A 22,222-nucleotide genomic window follows, 5' to 3' on the forward strand; every position below is an offset into this window, starting at 1 on the left:
AGTGTAATACTTTTGATTTTTAATCTTTTCGCACTTTTTATTTGGTTTTGTATTAATGACTTTAATAACTAGTTTCTTATGTTGAATGTGAAACTTCCTTATCATTTGTCTGTGGTGTCTTGGCGTTATTTTACTGTCTATATAAAATAAAAGATTTACACCATTCATATCTCTACGGTCTATATAGAGATATGTTAGCTACCTGGTCGGGGGTTAAGGGAATGGTTTGATAAGGTTCTTGCCTTGTTCAGTGTATAGATGCTGCAAGGATATGGGTCAAGCTTACTAGGACCTCCTTCAATACCCACTAGTATTGGATGGCGGGGATGCGAATGGCTTGATCCCCTCATATGTAAACTACTATTTATACATTAACCCGGCTACTTTGGAGTGTATCCCTGCTGACTCAAACCACTTAGCCGAGGGTAACGTCGCCTTCAAAAGAGGGGCCTACCACATTACGCATTAATAACTTAATTAATTATTTTTCAATATTCCGACCCTTTAGGATTGTATTCTTGCTGACTCAAACTACTGGGTTGAGGGTAACGTCACCTTCAAAAGAGGGGCCTACTACTATAACTAAGATAATCTCTTAAAAAGTGCAAAAGTGCGGAAATCATCAAAGGTTACACTAAATGCGAGTCGGATCCATGTGATTCATCTTGTCTATATGTTTTTATTTTATTTTTATTTTCAGCATTTTTAGTTTTTATTTTCTTGTTTAAAACCTTTTTCTAAAATTTTGATTTGATTAGATGTTGAGGATAAACCGGTACTAAAAGCTCTTGTGTCTTTGGACGACCTCGGTATCTTACCAACGCTATACTACGCTCAAGATGGGTGCACTTGCCCATATATGTGTTTAGTGTTAGTAAAATATTGTGTTTTATAAATTTAAAACTTGACTAAAGTGTTAAAAAGGGTTTAAAATATACATAAAAATATATCACGTTACACGCACATCGCACGTCACTGCCTGGCTGTCCAAACGACCTTACACACGTGTTTCGAGGCCAGAGAATTGTTCCAGAGGAAAACACGATTCTAAATGTAGTTTTGGTTCACATTACATGAAGAGTTTTGATTGCTTTCGCGTATATATTCGTTACGAAATGTATGAAACCGCCCACAAGCTGTAGTTTGATATAAAATTATTATATGAGACACTTGGGTGGAAAATGTTCTCGGGTATAACTAGTAATTGGAAATATTGGATTCTAAGTTTTTGTTAAAAAAAATAACATGGCTTCAGTTCTAGAAGTAATAGAAAGATTGAAGTTTTATAATTAATACATGTCATGAACACTTAAAGAGTTGTATTGTTTACATGAGATGAGTTTTTGGATAAAAACTAAGTATTGACAAAGTGTTTTTAAGTACAATGGGATTTTATCTTTGGTTGACTAATCGGAAACCAACTATATGTAATTTAGACCCGATTCGTGTTGTAAGCTCAATTAGTAATAGTGTGAGTTTATCGAGCTAGAATACTTTATTTAAACATAAAGTAATAGTGTGGGTTTATCGAGCTAGAATACTTTATTTAAACGTAAAGCGGTTATTATGCTTTAGGCTTGATTCCTTGTGAAATCCCAATAATGGAATTGAAGAAAAAGGGAATTATGCTCGGTAGCATCGAACGTGAAAACGGGTTAGAAAAGGAACTCGAAGTATGGCTAATCCTACAGGAAAAGGTAAGTTATCTTACACATGTATTGTGATACTATATTTGACTTAGTACTATGTAGGTAATATCATTAGTATTTCTATGTATAAAGGTAATATTATGGTATAGGGATCTTATATTGGATTAAACATTGATTTTTATACTATTGGTAATGTAAAAGAATCACTAAGTGATGCTTAACCTTTAAAATGACTAAAGTAAAACATACGATAGGTGACTACATATGTTTGCCTTTGGGATTTTGAAATGGTATGTTATCTATCTTTTGTTAACAAGACTTATATGATATATTGTTTAGATCCAACTTTGTTGTTTGATGTAAATTACGAGATAATGAAATGGGAAGTACTTCTACAATGTTGTGAACGAATGCCTTTCTGCAAATATAAAGATTAGTAGTACATAGAAAAATTGATGAGTCAGTAGTACTTATATGATATATTGTTTAGATCCAACTTTGTTGTTTGATGTAAATTACGAGATAATGAAATGGCATGTTAAGGTATTATAATTTTAACCTATTAGTGTGCAAACAATTGATATGGTAGTAAGAGTTTGGATTAGTAACAAGGCTAAAATTATGATCAGAACCATGTGTTTAACTCTATTTCTAATGATTATGTTGACTAAAAGCAGGTTTAAGAAGTAGGGGATTGATTCCTTTCGAAAACCAAAAAAAAAAAAAATATGATACAAGTGTGGTAGGTGGTGTAGCCTACGCTATATTCAGCATAGGTCTCGCCGATGCTAGTTGTTACCGTGATAGGTTTTGTGCCATGATGCATGTCATGTTGGGTTGTTTACGCCAAGTTGGCGTAGGCTTCATCGAGTGGAACGTAGTTAACGCCAGGGATTGTTTCAAGTTCAAGATTTTAATGTTTGAGCTAAAACTTACAAGTTTGATTATTATATGATCATATATATATAATTAATACCAACATGTGTTTTGTATTAACGTAAGTAAAACTCATGCATGTATTTTAAAGTTGAGGATCAAGTGCTCAGGATGATGAATTTACGAACATCACATCACATATTTAAGTTTATATAATGTTATGAATGACATAAATTTTGGGACCTACTTTTCCGCAATTAAAATATGATTTCCAGTCATTTTGAATTTTGGGTGTTAAACACACACACATACACATACACACACTCTAGAAAGATTTGACAATAAAAGGCTTATGATAAGTGACAAATGATTAGGTATTTACAGTGAAGACTAAACAATAAGGCAGATCACTTTAAACATTAAGCCCAATTGTTTGCATTGTAAACAATCGGCCTAATAATTTTCCTACAACCACACTATTTAACACATTACTACACCAAGCCTTTCAGACAGCGACAGGCATCCCAAAATGTACTAACATATGTTTATATGCATATAATAGGTATGTAAAGTCAAGGATGTTAATGTGTTAAAACCAAACTTAGTAACTACCAAGTGTGACGCGTCCTATATATGTGTGATAATAATTGACACATCTAATGTACGCGACCCTTCATACAACGGTATCGATGTGTATGAATAGGGTTTCAAAGTCAGAATTCTATACACATAATTACTATCTAGTTTCATTCAAGTTTATGTTATTCAATTCTTATTCAATTCACTATTTGATCATTCAAGTGCCAAAGTTAAATTACATTTTTTGGTGGTCTATTTAAAGCCCTAAAAATCTTGATATACTTTCAAAACAAGTGTTAATTATTGAGATCATGTACAAACAGTGATAACTGTAAAAACCGTAAAAACAAATCTGAGCCATTAATAGTTTAAATCAAAGGTTGGTGTTGATTACAAATAAAACCATTATAATTAATAATTAGCACTAACAAGTTAGGGTAATTTTGTAAAATTGCTAATTTATATTAAATAATAATATCTATTATTTATAGGTATTTTAGTCATTTAGCCATTTTCCATTAAATACTAATTCCACCAAGGTTTTTTATACAAAAATAACTTTTATATACTTCATTTAAAAAAAATTATATCATAAAATCAAATATTTTTTTAACTTTAATACGAGTACCATATTGCTATACCATTTTTTTTTATATATAAAAGTGAATTTTAAAAAACTTAAAGAAAAGTGTTTTATAATTGTGTTAGTTATGTAGTTGGAATGTGCTAGTATTAAAAATGTATTGTGTTGATTTTAAATCTACACTTATGTTCTTATTTTGTTATGTAATTCTTATGCGATTAATATCAAAACAACCCACCCACATTAATCCTTTTTGTGCGATGTTCAATTCCATATTAAACCCCGTTGTGCGATCAACCTCGAAGGTGAACAACATATTGAATACGAACAAACTGAACAAACTGTTGTGCGTTCAGCCTCGAAGAAAACGTCCAACGATAATCAACAATCAGTTAAAGTTGATTTTGTGTTGTGTTGTGTTGTGTTGTGTTGTGTTGTGGTTGTGTTGTTAAAGTGTTAATTACCATAGATGTGGGATAAATGAGTTAGTTGTTCATGTGCTGACATAGTACACGGGTGTGTGCTAATTATGTGATAATTACATGAAAATACAATCAAACACGAAAAGTAGATATAATCAGCACATCTGTGTTAAATCTCTAAATCAAAAGTAGATATAAATCTGATGTGCTGATAATGGAGAACGATTAAGGATGTTGTGCTAATGTCATTTATGTTGATAATGGGGAACGATTGAGGTCGATGTGCTGATAATGGAGAACGATTGAGCATGTTATGCTAATTATATAGTGTAGTGTTGATTGTATTTTTTTGGTGGTGGTTCTTGCGTGTTGGTTTGATCATGGAGAGTTACCGGATCATGAATATGTTAAAAAATTCAAACTTTAATTTGAATTAAACTTGTATAGATTTATCGATATTTTAATAATTATTTTTAATTAGTAATAAATAAATATGGCCAAAAGTTGTAAACTACCCTTAAACTAATTTTTTGTTGAAAGACGCTTATCAATTATATGTTGGTTGTTACCGTTCTTACAAACATAAATATTTGTATTTGATTTCATTCATGTTAAATACGTAAAATTTTATTTGTTTCACTATGTAATTTTAAAATACAATTTTGGTCAGAGAAAAGTACAACAAAATGAGTCATTGTTTCCAAGACTCAGCACATGCGGAATGATTTGACCATGCAAATTCCGAAGTCTCATCGATTGGGGACGCCTTAAACCTCTGCCAGTCAAGCATAATCCTCTTCAAATCATGCACTTTGGCTTTGATACTACGACAACAATTGGCATGAACAGTTACAACAGCCCTAACATCTCTACTATCTTCACAAATTCCACTGAAAAAAACCGTGTCTAAGAACCTAACTCCAATGCCTAACCGTTTAAAAGCACCTTTCTTCATTAGTTCAACAAGAACATCTTGTTCTTTCATCCCTGTTGAGTTATCCCTTCTTGCGTACCATTCGTTGAACAACGTAATCGTTTTGTTATTTGATTTGATCATGTAGAAACCAGTGTTGATCATCTGGCCTTTTTCAGACCATTGGTTGCCATTAAACTCGTCAACACTGATCTGAAGATCTATCTTATGGTTTAAGTTTAGCCTTGGAAATGGATCTCTTAACCATAATACATCTGTATCCTGTAACGAAGCTAACTGATTAATATGTAAATCAACAAGCAAACATTGTCCGTCTAAATGATCTTATTTCCGAATATGTACTTAGTGTATAGATGCAAGTAGAACTTAGAAAACCATATCTCATTGCTTATGAATTACAAACAAATATACGATGTTCAAACTTCGATTTGGATAACACTACTAGAAAATCGAATATCATCGACAATGTCCTACTAATGGACATGATCTGAGTTACCAAATGTGCCTATTAATAAATAAAAAAGTGGAAAATAAAAATACTCGTCGATAAATAAATTACCCATGCCTTTCTCACCACCGACGAATTGTTTTGTAGGTGAAAGTCGTATTTTTTGTAGTATAACTTACTCATTTAAGTTTATCTAAGAGCATATATAAAACATGGTTTTATAAATTTAAGTATTGATTCATTCATAAATAGATGCATGCTACAACTCTACAATCATGCAAGGTTTTATAATCTACTATTTCAGTTTATGTCAATAATATTCTTTAAAGTAGTTTGAATGTCACTATTTCCATATTTTAGGTAAAAAGACGTATGAATAGATAGTTTCAGATAAACTACTTTCCTATCAAATATTAGTCTTTAAGTAGTTGTTGATACAAGTTAAGAGAAGACGTCTTAGGTTATCCGGGCAAGTGTGAAAAATTTAGATTTATTGGTGTAATAGAGCAAGAGAAAACATTGTCATTTAAAAACATATATATATATATATATATATATATATATATATATATATATATAGGGTTGGGCTATATAGAAAACCCTAAATATTTAGGAAACCCGGGAAACTCAAAGCTCCCGACTTTTTTTTTTTTTTGAAAAAAATAACACATGTAATATACATGTTTTTAAGAGTTTTGGGCCAAAAAAATCAAAAAAGCGCCGAAGGGTTTTTTTTAAAAAAAAAACAAATTTCAGCAACTTTTAACATTTTTTTTCTAACACATGTTAGTCAACGAAGTTTTTGGAACTTGTTTATTTTTTTTAAAAAAAAGTACTCGGCGTTTTTTTTGTTTTTTTTTGGCCCAAAACTCTTAAAAACATGTATATTACATGTGTTATTTTTTTTTTTTTTTAAAAAAAAGTCGGGAGCTTTAAGTTTCCAGAGTTTTCTACCTAAATGATGGTTTTCTGTCTAGCATTATCCTCTATATATATATATATATATATATATATATATATATAAAAGAACCAAGAGTAAATGTTAAGTAATTATGATCCGCAATTGACGTTTTATACATGTTTACTTCTAATATACTCAAAGAAATCTATTCAAGAGTCGCACGCCATTAAATGTTCAATAAGCCTTTAATTTTTTTTAAATGTTCAAGTTTCAAGATGAAGGATATGTTTGATAGGAAGCTTTTATATGTCTCTAGCTCTAACTTTTTAAGAAAAAACTTATACTCAACAAAGAGACTTATTTGGTTGAAGGAACTTGAAGCTTTTAAATTAAGAGCTTGAAGCTTTTGGTTAAACGCTTCTAATAGTAGCGTTTAGAAGTAGCTACAAACTTTTAGAGAAAAAAAAAAATACTATTTTAACTTTTAAAGATAATGAACTTTTTAATGCACAAACTTTTTAAATTTTTAGTTATGTCAATTTTGGTCATTTTATACATTTTATTAAAAGCTACAGCTACTCTGCCAAACACCAAATATATTTAAAAAGCTACAGCTACTAGCTACCAGTTAACAGTTTCTAGCAACCAGCCAGGGGCGAAGTATTGTGGATGCCCGGTGGTGCACCCGCCCACCCCAATATTTCGGTTAGAAGTGTATAAGTTCTGATTTTTCGGTCTTAAAATTTTAAAATTATATAGGATCGCCCCCTGATTATTTTTCCTAAATTGTATATCCTAAATATTTATAAATTTTGTATATAAATGATGGGTAGTTTGGTAGATATACACTTTGTTTTATTTGGAACTATTATTATTTGACCCGATTTGAATCGAACAGCCAACCCAACCCAACCGGAAACATAAGGATAGGAAAAAAAATTTGGGTCCCATCACTTTACGCCCCCTCGAAACTTTTGGTCAAGCTCCGCCACTGCAACCAGCTAGTAGCTTCCAGCCATCAGCCAACAGCTACTTTTGCCAAACATACCCGAAGTATGTAGTATATAAAATTATATCTAGTGTAAAAGAAAAAAAGTAACTAGAGATGTAAAGCAAGCTATAGCTACTATTACCGTGAAGATGAAGTTGTATCCACGCCTAAGAACGTCTCCAAGAATACGCGTTCTTTGCCACATCATTTTGATGAAATCTTCCGACATGTACATCTTCTCACCCACGAAATCAACACCATCTGTCTTCATTTTGTAACAATGTAGCCTAAGAAACATGCATCGTTCATACGCGGTTTGATCCACCGCAATGATCAAAAGATGATTAACAAGTGGCCGTGTACCTTCTCCCATCCAAAACCCATCCAAAAATATGTCGAGCATTGCTTTTTCTCCCTCAACGTAGGCTTTATTCACCATTGTTAAAATCACCGTTTTGTATCTTGTTGCAGCTCCAGCCAATGCCTCTTCCAAATCATCAACACGCCTCAATGGCTGCATACATTAACCAGTGATCCAAAATGTTAAAAACAATATATATGAAGAATTGAATGAAGTGGGCACCCTACTAGAAAACTGATGAATTTCCTAGGCATATTTCCGTTGGAAATGTGTAAGAAACCACCGTTTCTAACGCATTTCCGACAAAAAAAACCATTTGTAGGAAAAAGGGTAGTGAGAAATCCACCAAAGTGAGATTTGTTGGAACTATGTCGGTACTTTCGACGACTTATATGTCGGAAGCATTGTCGGAAGACTATGATCATCAGACAGTTTTCCGGAAGAAATCAGTTTTGTAGTACAAGTGACTACTTCCAACGCATTTTCAACGAATTTCATCATCGGCAATGGCGGATCCAGAAATATTTTCCGTTCATATATTATACAGTATATAGGTTTTCACTAAAAATTCTAAACCGAGTAGGTTTCTCGGAATCCGGTGCTTTCATACTAGATCCGCCATTCATCGGAAACAACAGATTTCTAGTAGTGCTACATAAGCCTACCATGACCAAAGTGGTTAAGCCAGAATCGAACTTGTGAGTTATCCTGGCAATTGATCCGGACCGGGCTTTATCTGATCCAAAAAAGATGACAGACAGGGATAAAAACGCTAAGATGAATAGGACAAGAGGGAGTCTAGCCCTAGCCCTGGGTGGATGATCCATTGCCTTCTTTTGATTTCAGGATGTCATAGCGTAGAAGGCGGTGGTTGTGGGTGAATGTGGTGGTTTCAGGCAAGTTTTTTGGTTAACGTTAGATGGTAATGAATTTAGGGATTAATTTAGAAAGAGGTGATTTAGTGGTAGTGATGAGATGTAATGTTGGAGTCGATTTCATATTATATGGGATTTTTAATTTGGTTACTTTGGGTAGAATTCTTGATGTAGTTTCCTTTTTCAAGCAAAGTGTCATGCAATAAAAAGGGGTGTAAGATTATGACTTAATATAATAAGGGATTAGAACATGCGAAGTGGAGCGCGACCCGAACATTATGTCAATGATCGCACTCTATAGCGTCGGGAACATCGTGCCTGGCGTTATGGGCTGATATTTGGGTTGGCCGCGATAACAATAACGGGTGAAAGTTGTTATTTGTTTGATTTTTTGACTGTTGAACCGGTAGAAATTATATATATGTTTTCACACCATGGCTTGAATGAAAATACAATGTTTTCAGATATTAAAACACCATAACTTAATCACCGTACAATGTTTACAGATATTAAACACCATGCCTTGAATCTTTTAAAATATTTCTTCTAGATATCAAATAAGAAACACTTGCGTGAACACATGGTGTTTTGTACCCAAGCACAATCAAGCAAGGAACAATTAGGAGATGAGAAAATCGTCAAAGAAAGAAGTCGTGGATGTTGTTAGAAGGATGTCTATGGTTTTTTTTTTTTTTTTTTTTTTTTTTTGTGTCTAGCTGTCGAATTGCGATGGAGTATGGTGGGGAATGAGAGAATCCCTATATTTTTTTTAGCATAAAATCGTGGATATAAGATGTAACTAATATAGTTTCTTAACTAAATTATGTTTATTTACATCTATACCCCTATCAAGTCAAATAAGTCATAAAAAATTAAAATACAATTTACATTTTTGCCATTGTGACCTCAGCCATTAAAACTTAGATCTAAGGTTATAAAACACTTCTCACACACTTGCTCCTTTTTACAGGATCCTTAATATGTGTGTGTGTGTGTGTGTGTGTATATATATATATATATATATGTATATAGGAGACCGCTAAAATGAAACCACCTCCAGTTGTAACTTGTAAGAACCATGAGAACTTTTTGATTCGGGGCGAGTTGGACCAATTTTTTTTTCATAAATGTAGATGCGTGCATTATAAACACATTTGTAAAAAAAAAATTAAAAAAAAAAATGTCGTGTGTGTAGTTTTGAGCGCCACAAGTTTGTGTTTACGGGTACCGTAAATTTAAATTTACGGTACCCGTAAACACAAACTTGTGGTGCTCAAAACTACACACGCGACATTGTTTTTTGAATTTTTTTTACAAATGTGTTTATAATACACGCATCTACGTTTATGAAAAATTTTTTTGGTCCAACTCATCCCGTGCGGTGTAGTTCTCATGGTTCTTACAACTGGAAGTGGTTTTCATTTTAGCGGTCCCCTATATATATATATATATATATATATATAGAGAGAGAGAGAGAGAGAGAGAGTGGGGATCCTGCGGAAAGTGTGTTTTTCCTAGAAAGTCTAGGAAGCGATCTAGGCAATTCAATGGGTGTGTTTAATGGTTGAGATCATCTTGGTGGCATTTTGGTAATATGTGTTTTCTTAAAAATAGGATTATTTAATTAATCAGGGGTAGATATGTCATTTAGCTTATTTTAAATATGGAAATAACTGTCATTCCATAAACCACCCACATTTCTTGTGATTTTCTCTCTCTCTCTCTCTCTCTCTCTCTCTCTCTCTCCCTTTCTCTCTTCTCTCTCTCTTCCTTCTATCCTTCATGAAGAAACACATCAAGAAAACACATCGTACCAGCATGAATGGTAAAACACAGCGTCAAGAAATCCTCCAGCATTACCAGCATGAATGCTAAAACACAACGGCATTAATCTGCTTGCTGTTAAACCAGAATATCAAGAAATCCTCCAGCATTACCAGCATGGATGGTAAAACACGGCGTCAAGAAATCCTCCAGCGTTACCAGCATGAACGCTAAAACACAACGGTATTAATCTGCTTGCTATTAAAACACAATGTCAAGAAATCCTCCAGCATTACCAGCATGGATGGTAAAACACAGCATCAAGAAATCCTCCAGCATTACCAACATGAATGCTAAAACACAACTATATTAATCTACTTGCTGTTAAAACACAATGTCAAGAAATCCTCCAGCATTACCAACATGGATGGTAAAACACAGCGTCAAGAAATCCTCCAGCATTACCAACATGAATGCTAAAATACAACTGTATTAATCTGCTCGCTGTTAAAATACAATGTCAAGAAATCTTCCAGCATTACCAGCATGAATGGTAAAACACATCGTCTAGAAATCCTCTAGCATTACCAACATGAATGCTAAAACACAACGGTATTAATCTGTTTGTTGTTAAACACAATGTCAAGAAATAATCCAGCATTACCAGCATGAATGCTTGCTGTTAAAACACAATGTCAAGAAATCCGCCATCATTACCAGCATGAATGGTAAAACATAGCATCAAGAAATCCTCCATCATCACCCTTCCGTCGTTATCTCCGACTCTCTTCGACACCCTTCGTCTTCAACCCCCACCTTCATCATCGTCTCCGGCTGTCACCCATCATAATCACCATCTTCATCTCCGTTCAACCATCTCCGGATATTAACTTCCGACGACAACCACCTTCACCGTGAACTGAAATTAGGGTTTTCATTTTGTGACGTAGAAGAAGACGGACATGATTCATCTTTTGTTCCGTTCACATCTTACTATGTTTCGAAACCACCATTCAGAAAATCATGGAGAAACAGTTTCCATAATCTTATGCATTGTTAGTTAATGAGAGATAAAATTTCAAAAATAAAATAAAATGTCAAATTACACAAGTGCCCTTTTAGTTAAAATCCCTCCATGCCACGTGTCACATTCTTATTGCTTTCTAGACTTTCTCGGAAAAACCCACTTTCTACCCAACTCCTCCTCCTCCTCCTCTCTCTCTCTCTCTCCCTCTCTCTCTCTCTCTATATATATATATATATATATATATATATATATATATATATATATATATATATATATATATATATAGTGTGAGGTTCATTGGGGAACACTAAAAAAGTGGGGAACAACGGGGAACTGACTCAAACGAACTCCGATTTGACTCATTCCAGCGGCGTTGGAACCGGCTCGTCGAACCCTAACTAGGATCTCTTAACCCTAAACCTTAAATCATAACCCCTAAACCCGAAATATATTAGGGTTTGGCTTTTAGGGTTTGGCTTTAGGGTTTAGCCTTAGGGTTTAGGTTTAGGGTTTAGTTTTAGGGTTTAGCTTTAGGTTTAGCCTTTAGTGTTTATCTTTTAGGGTTTATAGTTTAGATTTTATGGTTTAACTTAGGTTTTAGCCTTATTTTTTAGCTTTAGGGTTTAGAGTTTAGGAGTTAGGATTTAGGGTTTAGGGTTAGGAGATCTTAGTTAGGGTTCGACGAGCCGGTTCCAACGCCGCTGGAATGAGTCCAATTGGAGTTCGTTTGAGTCAGTTCCCCGCTGTTCCCTACTTTTCTAGTGTTCCCCAATGAACCTTCCCCTATATATATATATATATATATATATATATATATATATATATATATATATATATATATATATATATAGGGGAGGGTTCAAGCGAAAACTCCTTCTATTTTGAAAACTTGAAAACTAACTAAAAAAAAGACTAAAAACATAGCAAATTTTTATGCACGATTTTTTATAAATTTTCGCTACTTTTTATATATAAAAAAATTCAAAAAAAAAATGTACTGCACATGTTCAATAATACGGAAAAGCCTAAACCACCTAACCCTCCCCCCCACCGACACCCCCCCCCCCAAAAAAAAAAAAAAAAAACCTAAACCTCCACCCCCACTCTCCAAAAAACCTAAATTCACTCTCCCACCAAAAGCATAAACCCCCCACCCCCAAAAACCTAAACACCCACCCCCCCCCCCCCCCCCCAAAAAAAAACCTAAAACCGAACCCTAAAGATAAACCTGAAAAAAACCTAAACCCCCCACCCCCACCCGCACCCCCTCCCCCAACACCCAAAAACCTAATCCTAAACCTTCAAAAATCCTAACCCTGTTGGACCCAGTATGGCCTTAACAACTTCTTTTTACGTAATATGGCAAGTGATTTCAGGATATGTGAAAAAGATGTGCGGAAATGGAAATCAGACTTTCAAAAAACAAGACCTACAGAATTATCAAGTTTATATCACTTTGAAACAAATTAGTTTAACAAGGTGATTGTAAGATTATTATCTAATACAAATGAATCTTGAATTCTGTGGGTGAGAAGAGCAGTGGAGTTTGGGTGTTTGTATATGAATGCTAAGCTTCAAACTCAAGTATCTTCTGCCTCTCGAGCCTTCTATTTATAGACGGCTGTGTACATGAATAAACAATTGTTTATTCATGTAATAAGTCCTGCGTAAAGTAGCAATTTGACATATTCATTGAATCCATCGTTCAAGTTGCATTTGTAATCATGATAACCAATAATGTCATGCTTCGGTCATTGGTGGCATGATAGAGTTGTGATTTTTAGACAAGTGGGGCTTTCATCAGAATTTCTGATAAACCACTTCATCAGAAATTCTGGTGAACAAATCATCAGAAAGTCTGATGATCAGAATCGTCAGAAACTGATGATATCATCAGATCCATCAGAAATGACCTTCTCTGATAATCCAAATCAACTCTTGATCAACCTGTGATTCTTTGAAGTAGATACTTTGCATTTCAGTAGTCCTATCTGATCTTCTTCTTCTTGCTGTGATCTTCAGGACTGTTGTCTCTTTAGAGATCCAGTTGATTTAGATTTTCTTCAATACTTGCACATAAAGTTTCCTAACAGTTTGCCCCTAAGTATTGTAAGAAATTGAACTATCTCTATATCCAAATGTAAACAACTTTTAACTATTTCTTGAAAAGAAAATGAAGCAACTAAGTTTCAAAGACATAAAACATAAACCAACCTTTGTTCAAAAACAGAAAAACAAACTCTAAATATTGTTAAAAAACAGCAATATCTTATTAATTCATTTAATTGATCTTCACTCCACCTCTGTATTTATCTCCTGGTTTCAGCTTCTTCTTGTAATCAATTGCCTTTTGAGTTGCCTTGTACATTGACTTGTACCATCCTCTTGCTTCCATCCAGTTTTCAATACAATCTTCAATTGTTTTTCTCAGATGTTCATTGTTCTTTCCCTTTTTCTTGAGCTGCTCTTGTTTATCATTTATGCAGTTTCTTATATATTTTAAAGTTTGGTTTGAATACCTGCAAATTTCACTTATTTTGAATAGAGCTTTCTCTTCATGGGCATCTTTGAAGACTGCACATATTTCTGGTGTGTCAAAGATTGCTCCAGTTCTTGCTAACTTTGAAGGAATTTCAGCTGGAATCGATGTGTTGGGATGAGGTATTAACACTTTGGTGCTATACTCGAAATTGATACATAGATCAAAGTCTGCTAGTGCTGCTCTTTTGTATAATTTTGCTCCTGCACTCTTAAGACTGTCAAGGGCTCTTCTGATCACTACTGAACTACCTTTCCATTCATCAATGATGTTCTTCATCTTGACTATATCCATTGGGTGAACATCATCAGCCAGATCTGCATCAGTAACCTTTTGAATATTTTTATCTTTTCTGATCAGGGTATACTTGTTTTGACTTTCATTCCCTAATATGCCTCCTCCAGTAGTCAAAGTATCAATTCTTTCAATTGATACTATTGGATTGGTCAAGTGTTTGTGCAATATTACCCAGCTGCCATTGTTTCTTTCTTCAATAATACCTTTACTCATTGGTGAGAGTGGCCTTGTTGGGTTGTCTTCTGGACTTTTCCAATAGTAGTGCTTTAGATGTTCTTCTGGATACATGATTGTGTGTAGATCACCTTCCAGCACTGCTGATTCTTTGATGTTGCCTTCTGAATCTTCTCTCATTATTTTTCTTGGCCTTTTTGAAGAGGTCACTTCATGTTCCATTCTTCTCTTCTCTTTTGTATCCATCCTTATGCTAAATTCTGTTTCTCCAATGATGGTTGTAGAAGATGGTTGAGCTGGAACATGTTCTTTCTGTTGGATCTTTGAAGTGTCTGGCTTTGGTATGTTTGGTGGAGGACCCATGGGTAACTTTTGTTTATCTGGAGGTGGACCCATGGTCTGCTTCTGTTTTTGAGCTGTTGAAGTTTCTGTTTGCTTGGTTTGTTCTTGTTGAATGGTTTCTGGTTCATGTTGAGGTGTTTCTGATCCTGTTGCTTGTCTTTCTTGTGGAATTGGAGCTTTTAGTTTATGAAGATCAATTTTTGCCAGTGTGGCAACATTATACTGCAATCTTTTTACTAACAAGTGGATGTTAGTAATAGCTTGAGTATTCGTTTCTTCTTGCTTCTTTATCTTCTGAAACTTCTCACTTTCCTTATTTCTTTGTGCGGTCAATTCCATTAACAATTTCTCAAAAGCCTCAGTCATGCTGCTGCTGTTGGCTCTGAGAAGTTGTATTTCTTCAAGGATCTTTCCTGAACTTGAATTTTCTCCTGCAGTTGCAACCTCAGTCATCTTTTTCTTGATATCACATAGTTCTTTAAGAGCTTTCTCCATTTCTGATGAACTTTCTTTGTTTTCTGATGACTTTTGTATTTCTTTGAGAGCTGCATTAATTTCTTCTGTTTGTTTCTGCACAGTTTTGACAGTTTCTGATAAAACTTTGATTTCTGATTTCTTCCAGTATCAGATCAAGTTTTTCCTCCGTGGCTGTTTTCACAGTAGCAGCTTTGTCTTCAAGTTCTTTGTGAAGTTGTTTAGGGGACATAGATTGACGTTCTTGGGAAATAGGAGAAACAACAGATGTTTCTCTTCTAACACCAGCAGAAAACACATTTTCTGATGTTCTGAGGTTAAGAGGATTGGAAGTATCCAAATTCTCTGTTCCCTCACCAGAAAATTGAAACAAATTCAATTCCTGGTTTTCCTCATATCCTTGAACCCTTTCAGGTTCTCCATGAGTTGTTGAGAAACTTTTATTTTTCTCATCCAGGTTTCCTTGATCAGTAGACTGATCTCTACCTGTTGTCACCACATTTTCCTCCTCGGAATCTGATTCAGAAAATGGGTCTTTTGTTTCGCTCACATTTTGTTTTGTAAAAACAATGCTTCTTTGTAAAATTTCATATTTTCCTTGAATTGGTTCATCAGAATCACTCTCAGAATTATAAAATATATTGAGTTTAGATTGTGCTGCACCTGTTTCTCCCATATGTGAGCCTTCAGCATGATGTTCTTCTGATACAGGAGTTATATGCACATCTTCATCAGCTTGGATGAGGATCAGATTCATCCTGCTGCTCTATTCTTGGTGTGCTCGATTCTTCTGCATCATGCTCCATGGGAGACACATTTTCAAATCCTTCTTTTGTTTCTGCCTATTTGCTTAACATCCTCAGATATTCTGCTTTGTATGATGAGCCTATATCAGATACATCATTCTTTCTGACATAACAGGTACATCAAAATCTGACTTCCATGACCCTGCAGCACTCCAAGGTCTCATAATTTCTGTTTTCCACATATTTTTTGATTTTTGAATTTGTAGATTCCTTTCAGAAAAAGTATTAGAAATTATGATGGACAGAAATCTGGGGAATGGTAGATGTGAATCTATCTTTCCAGTTTTGGTCAGAATTGATCTTTTGATCAGATTAAATATTTCTGTTCCAAAATCAATATTCAACCCAGTTATGAGGCTGAACATGATTGTTAGAATATTCATATTTATCTGATCTGTACCTCCGATCTTTGATGACAAACACTTGTTCACTATCTCCATTAACACTTGCCAGAAGGCAGGTAGCTTGTTCCTCTTCAATTCATTGATTTTTGAAATCTTTGCCTTGCAGCCCATTACAACATCAAGTTGTTCAAACATGTCTTCTTTTTGTGGTGCATCTTCATAGTCTTGATTTAAGGGTAGTTCCAAACATTCCCTTATTTTCTCCGGTGAGATTGTGATGAAGATATTTTCCCATTGTTGGTGCACTGAATGTCTGTTTACTACGTCTTAATAGAGTCTTAGGTCTCGATAGGTTAGATTGGAGTTTGGAATTGAAAAAGTGGTTTTAGATTGTAATTCCGCTCGAAATGACAAGAAGTCGTTTCAAGCGAAACCAGGATAATGTCGTAATTCCGCTCCAAATGTTAAGTAGTGATTCCGCTCCAAGTGCTACATGGTGATTCCGCTCGAGATTGATCATCATGGGGTTCCGCTTGAACAGTTTCAAGTGGAATCAGCAACCCTATATATATGTGTGTGATGATCTTCATTTGTAACGTTGGAGCAGAATTAGGAGTCGAGGTGCTGCCGGATTTTTGTCAGAATTCATTGTATTTGACTCTGAAAAGCAGTAATAGAAAGGAAATTGAAAGGATAAAGCTGTTTGACTTTGTTTACTCTGATTCCGTCTTTGTAAATGAAGATGAACTGCCTTAACTGACTATTAGGGTCACAAACACGATCCAACAAGTGGTATCAGAGCTCAGGACGAGGAGTTCATACCATAACAGCTTGATTCTACCAGATTTTCTCATCTCTACTCTCTTCTTCTCATACTTTTCTGATTTGAACAAGTTTCAGTGGTTGGAATGGCCTGAATTTCGAATATATTGTGCAAAACATAGTATTAACAAACCATAGAAAGAATCAGGTTAAAATTCGAAGTAAAACTGGTAAAAATAACCTAAAAACTTGATTCCGCTCGAAAAGATATTCGGTGATTTCGCTTGTAAAAACATAAGACTCAGATTCCGCTCGAAAGTTATCTTCTGTTTCCGCTCGAAATCAGATCAGTTCGTATTCCGCTTGAAATTGTTAAGTCTGATTCCGCTTGAATTCAGACTATTTCTGATTTTGCTCGAACATCTTCTGTTGATTTCGGTCGAAAGCTGATTCCGCTCGAATTAGCTGTTTTTCAAAATTTCCAAATTTTTTTAAGTGTTTGCTGATTTTTCAGGTACATGCAAGATGGATGATCTATTCATGAACCCGTTTAGCGATTTGTATGCCTTTGCTGAAATTCTGGAGACGATACTTCTTCTAGCAACACCAATGAGAACACGCCAAATACAAAGAAAAAGTTATCGGATGCTTTAGAAGTTGAAAGCGCATTTGTAACATATAATAAATCCCCGAAGTTGATGGCTATCGAAGAGTACAGTCGGTGGGCCAAGAAGTTTGAAGATTGGTTGAGGGCCTTTGCTTATCCTAGCTGGAAGAGTCTAAAGAATGGATACAATGATGGAGGCAAAACTGATGAAAGCTTAACATCACCTGAAGAAATAGAGGCATTTGTCGCTGAGCAAAAATGCATTGCACTGCTATTTCAGTCTGTTCGAGAAGATATAATATCTTTGATCGAGTACAGCAGTTCTAAAGATCTCTGGAAAAAGTTAGAAACCAAATGTTTAGGAAGTACAGAAATAGTGAAAAACAAAAAGAAACTACTTAGAAAAGAGTTTGATTTGTTTGGGTGTTTAAAGAATGAATCAGTTTCTAAAATGATTGAGAGATTTGGGCACTTGAAGCTGGAACTGGCGAGACATGAAATCGTTTATTCTCGAGAAGAGCTAGTCGACAAATTATTTGATGCGTTGCCAGATGAGATGGATTGGCAATATTATGCGTTGATGCTGAAAAATACTGTCAAGCCGCTAGAAGTGTTGACTGTAGATTTGCTGATTGAGAGACTAGAGAGTCACGAGTTGGAGTTAAAGAAGACACACAAAGTAAATCATTCGTCTAACCAGCAGAACTTGGATTTGTATTATCCAAAAAGCATGATGCCAAAGAATACATCTCCCAAGACAATGTTTTCTGCTGAGAATTCCAACACTTCAAGCAAAGACAGTCAAAGTAGTGGATTTCACATTGGATCTTCGTCATCTGTAAACCAGTCTGATGCAAAGAATTTATTTCAATGCAACATTGCTGTAGACTTAAAGAATGCTCAAAACTTCAGTGAGGAGTCAGCAAAGCAACAAATGGTTTTCTTAGCATCTGTACAAGAATCTTATGAAAGTCTTGTAGCAGGGAAGATAGGCAACACCAACCTGACGAAGGAAGATTATGATCAGATTGATCCTGAAGAGATGGAACTGATTGACAAAAGGTGGTGTATGGCCAGTGTAGTTCGTCAAGCACAGCGTTTCATGGAGATCACAGGGAGGAAGTCTATTGGTGGACCTTCTACCAAGTTAGGCTTTGACAAGTCTAAGGTGACGTGCTTCAAGTGCAAGCAGAAAGGTCACTTTAAGCGTGAATGCTGAAATGCGTATGCTGATGAATCTGAGAACCCGTTCAGAGAAGATTACTACAAGAAGGCGATTTATCATCAGAATAAATCAGAACCGTCGAGAATGAAGCAGCTTGAGGATAACAAAGAGAAATCTAGAGCTCTTGTAGTAACTCACGACGATGAAGGTTACGACTGGAGCGAGTTGTTACCTGAGGAGGATGCGGTTGGATATGCATTCATGGCAAAATCTGAACCTGTTCCTTGGAAAGACAACAGAACTGAAGAACAGAAGTATGGTCACAAAAAGTTGTTAGCCACGAACAAAATGATCAGAATAGTTGGTATCTTTTCTAAGGCAAAAAGAGCAAGGAGATGGGATCCAGACAGGGAATGTTCTCTTGACCCCCAGGGAAACATTGCTATTGACCATAACACTCTTGATTTGGAAATCATAATCAAAGAAATAAAAGAAGAAGATGATTACTGGCAAAGAAAATGGTGGGGAAGCGGAGAAGAGAAAGAGAAAGAGGAGAAGGAAAAAGAAGAGAAAGAGAAATCAAAGAAGATTGACAATGGAATCATTGACACGACACAGGATTTGAATGCTGAAAACATGGGAAAGATGGCTGACAAGGTGCTGGCTGCTAAGGCACTTGAGGTAGATTCTAAATCCGTCTCTGAGTCTAAAAGTCAGGTCAGTTCAAACGCGTCAACAACTGAGTCAGGTAAGAAAGTCAATGGTGATGTTGACTGCAAAAATTGCATCAAGGAATGCAAAGTTTGTAGCACAGTCACTTATCTCAACGGTAAGAAGGTTGAAGATCTGACTGCTAGAGTCAGAAGTGTTGAGGATCAAATTCTTGATCGAGATAAAATGGTGAAAGCTTCAACTGAACGGTTAAAAGAATTAACTAACAAAATTGAAAATGATAAAATTGACCATGAAAAGGTTAGGAAAGAAAATGAAAGGTTAGTTCTTGAAAATCGTCAGATCACTGAAAATTTTGAGAAGCTTAAATGCACAATGAAATATAATGATGATGGAAATGGTAAAACTTATAAAGAAAATGTTCATCTGTCGACAGTGCTTCGGTTAAAAGAAGAATTAATCAACCAACAACTGGATGAAATCGCAAAATTGAAAGTTAAAGTTCAAGAAGCTGAAATTGAAAATGAGCGAATCCAGTTGAAGCTTAAGAGTTACAACTCCGCAAGCTTTGTTTTGCAACACATTGTTCCCAAACCCATCGGGAAAAACAAAGCAGGCGAAGAGGTGTACTCTGATGGAACCGGGGTGGGGTTTCATCAAGTTCCACCACCAGTTCTTGACAGTTATTCGAAAAAGCAATCTGGGTTGGTTGAAATTGAAGAAGAAAATGAAGTGAAATTTCCGGATTCAATTGATGTTACTTTTTCTTCTTCATCATCTGATGATAGTGTTCAGACAGGGATTGTTAAAAGCACAGTTGAAAGTGTTTTGATGTCTGAAGATGATTCAATTGAAGATGATGGATGTTTCTTGGACAAATACATTCCGAAACAAAAGTCCAAAAACAACTTAAATGATGAACCTACTCTTGTCATGTATAAGATGTCGGGATCTGATAAGTTGTATTCCGATTCTGAGTTTCCTCTGGAGAATGTAAATGTTTCAAAATTGACAAATGTGTTCAAAATGGTTGAAATAGATTTGGTTGAAGTGAAAAGTTTAAAACAAACAAAAAGGCAAATGAATTTTGTGAAAGATAAAGCTTATTACAAGAAACCTGTTATTCCACCAAGTTTTTATAACAACAATCGAAACAATCGAAACAATTGGTCGGGTGGTTATCAGGGTGGTAAGAGTTATCAAAAGAGAAATGTTCAAAACAAGAAGTTTGTTGAAAAGAGAGTGTTTGTGAACAGTTCAAGTTCACTTTCTGATGAAGAGAAAAAGATTTTTTCAAAATCAAATGAAGAGTTCTTTAAGAAGAAAGCTTCACAGTCTTAGTCTGAAGGCACAAGTCGAGTAGCTGACACTCGAACATGCTTCAGATGTAATCAAGTTCGATATATTGCACGAAAGTGTACCAACTTGAAGCCTATGACTGAAGTTATGAAGATTCAGAAAAAGAAAGTTGATGAGAAAGGAAAAGCTCCAGTGTTTGTTGACAAAAAGGTTTTGAAAAATGAAAACATCAGAGTAAAAAATGAACCTGTTAAAAATATGGTAACTAAAAGTGACAAGTTTTACAAACGGGTTGCATCATCTCAACAAATTTGGAAGCCTAAAACAGAGAAACAAATTTCAACTTCACAAGTGAAAAAGGTGGTGAATTCAGTTCCAATTGTGGATAATACAAATTTTCCACCACTTCAAGCTAAAAATTTTAAGAAACAAAATGGGAAAATTGAAGGCAACAAGGTAACACCCAAGGCTGGTCAGGCTTGGGTGGATATATTCTTCGTTGAATGAAAAACCTGACTTGTCGGAGCTTCCTTGATCGCGAAGCATGAATTGGCATCCTTATTGAAATGTGTTTTAAATCAATTTGTGATATGTGCAGGAACTTCCGAGATTTGTTTCACGATGGATTATGGATAGTGGAGCTTCTCGACATATGACAGGAAAGACTGCATTGTTGTATGATGTTAGAAATTTTAATGGAGGTTATGTAGGTTTCGCGGGTAATCAAGGTGGTAGGATTATTGGTGAAGGAATGTTATCCAATGGGATTGTGACGTTTGAAAGAGTTAACTACATTGCTGAGCTAGAGAACAATCTGCTGAGTATCTCGCAGATCTGTGACAGGATGTATACCACTCACTTCACTGACAAAGAATGTTTGATATTGAAGCCAGGATTTGTTATCCCTGAAGAATGGATTATCATGAGGGCACCAAGAGTCAATGATCTGTACGTGTTAGACATGAGTGTAGCTACTACAACCACGGGTCAAGCTCATTATTTTGTGTCCAGAGCAACTGAGAAAGAATCAAGATTGTGGCACCGCAAGATGGGGCATGTACATTTGAGGAAAATGAATCACTTGGTGCATTAGCTGCATCAAAGGCAAGCAAAAGAAAAAGTCACACCTTACAAAGCAAGTCAACTCAGTCTCAAGACCTCTGGAGAGACTTCACTTGGATTTGTTTGGACCTGTGAATGCCAAAAGTATTACAAAAGATGTCTATTGTCTTGTGGTTACTGATGATTATTCCAGATTTTCGTGGGTTTCATTCTTGAAGTCAAAAGATTAAACGTTTGACAGTTTGATGGCGTTGTTCAAGAAAATAGAA

General features: G+C 35.2%; 1 protein-coding gene across 1 annotated transcript; it reads right to left on the reverse strand.

The window, feature by feature from the left end:
- Window positions 1–4,757: 4,757 nt before the first annotated feature.
- On the reverse strand, window positions 4,758–8,641 carry LOC110889396 (uncharacterized protein At1g28695). Its single transcript, XM_022136906.2, has 3 exons — window positions 8,410–8,641; window positions 7,526–7,897; window positions 4,758–5,304 (listed from the first exon to the last, which is right to left on the reverse strand). The coding sequence occupies exons 1-3, from the start codon at window positions 8,569–8,571 to the stop codon at window positions 4,801–4,803; spliced, it is 1,038 nt and encodes a 345-aa protein (XP_021992598.1). The 5' UTR covers window positions 8,572–8,641; the 3' UTR covers window positions 4,758–4,800.
- Between the last annotated feature and the right edge of the window lie 13,581 nt (window positions 8,642–22,222).

Source organism: Helianthus annuus, chromosome 5 (assembly GCF_002127325.2).
Source record: "Helianthus annuus cultivar XRQ/B chromosome 5, HanXRQr2.0-SUNRISE, whole genome shotgun sequence".
Classification (NCBI taxonomy): domain Eukaryota; kingdom Viridiplantae; phylum Streptophyta; class Magnoliopsida; order Asterales; family Asteraceae; genus Helianthus; species Helianthus annuus.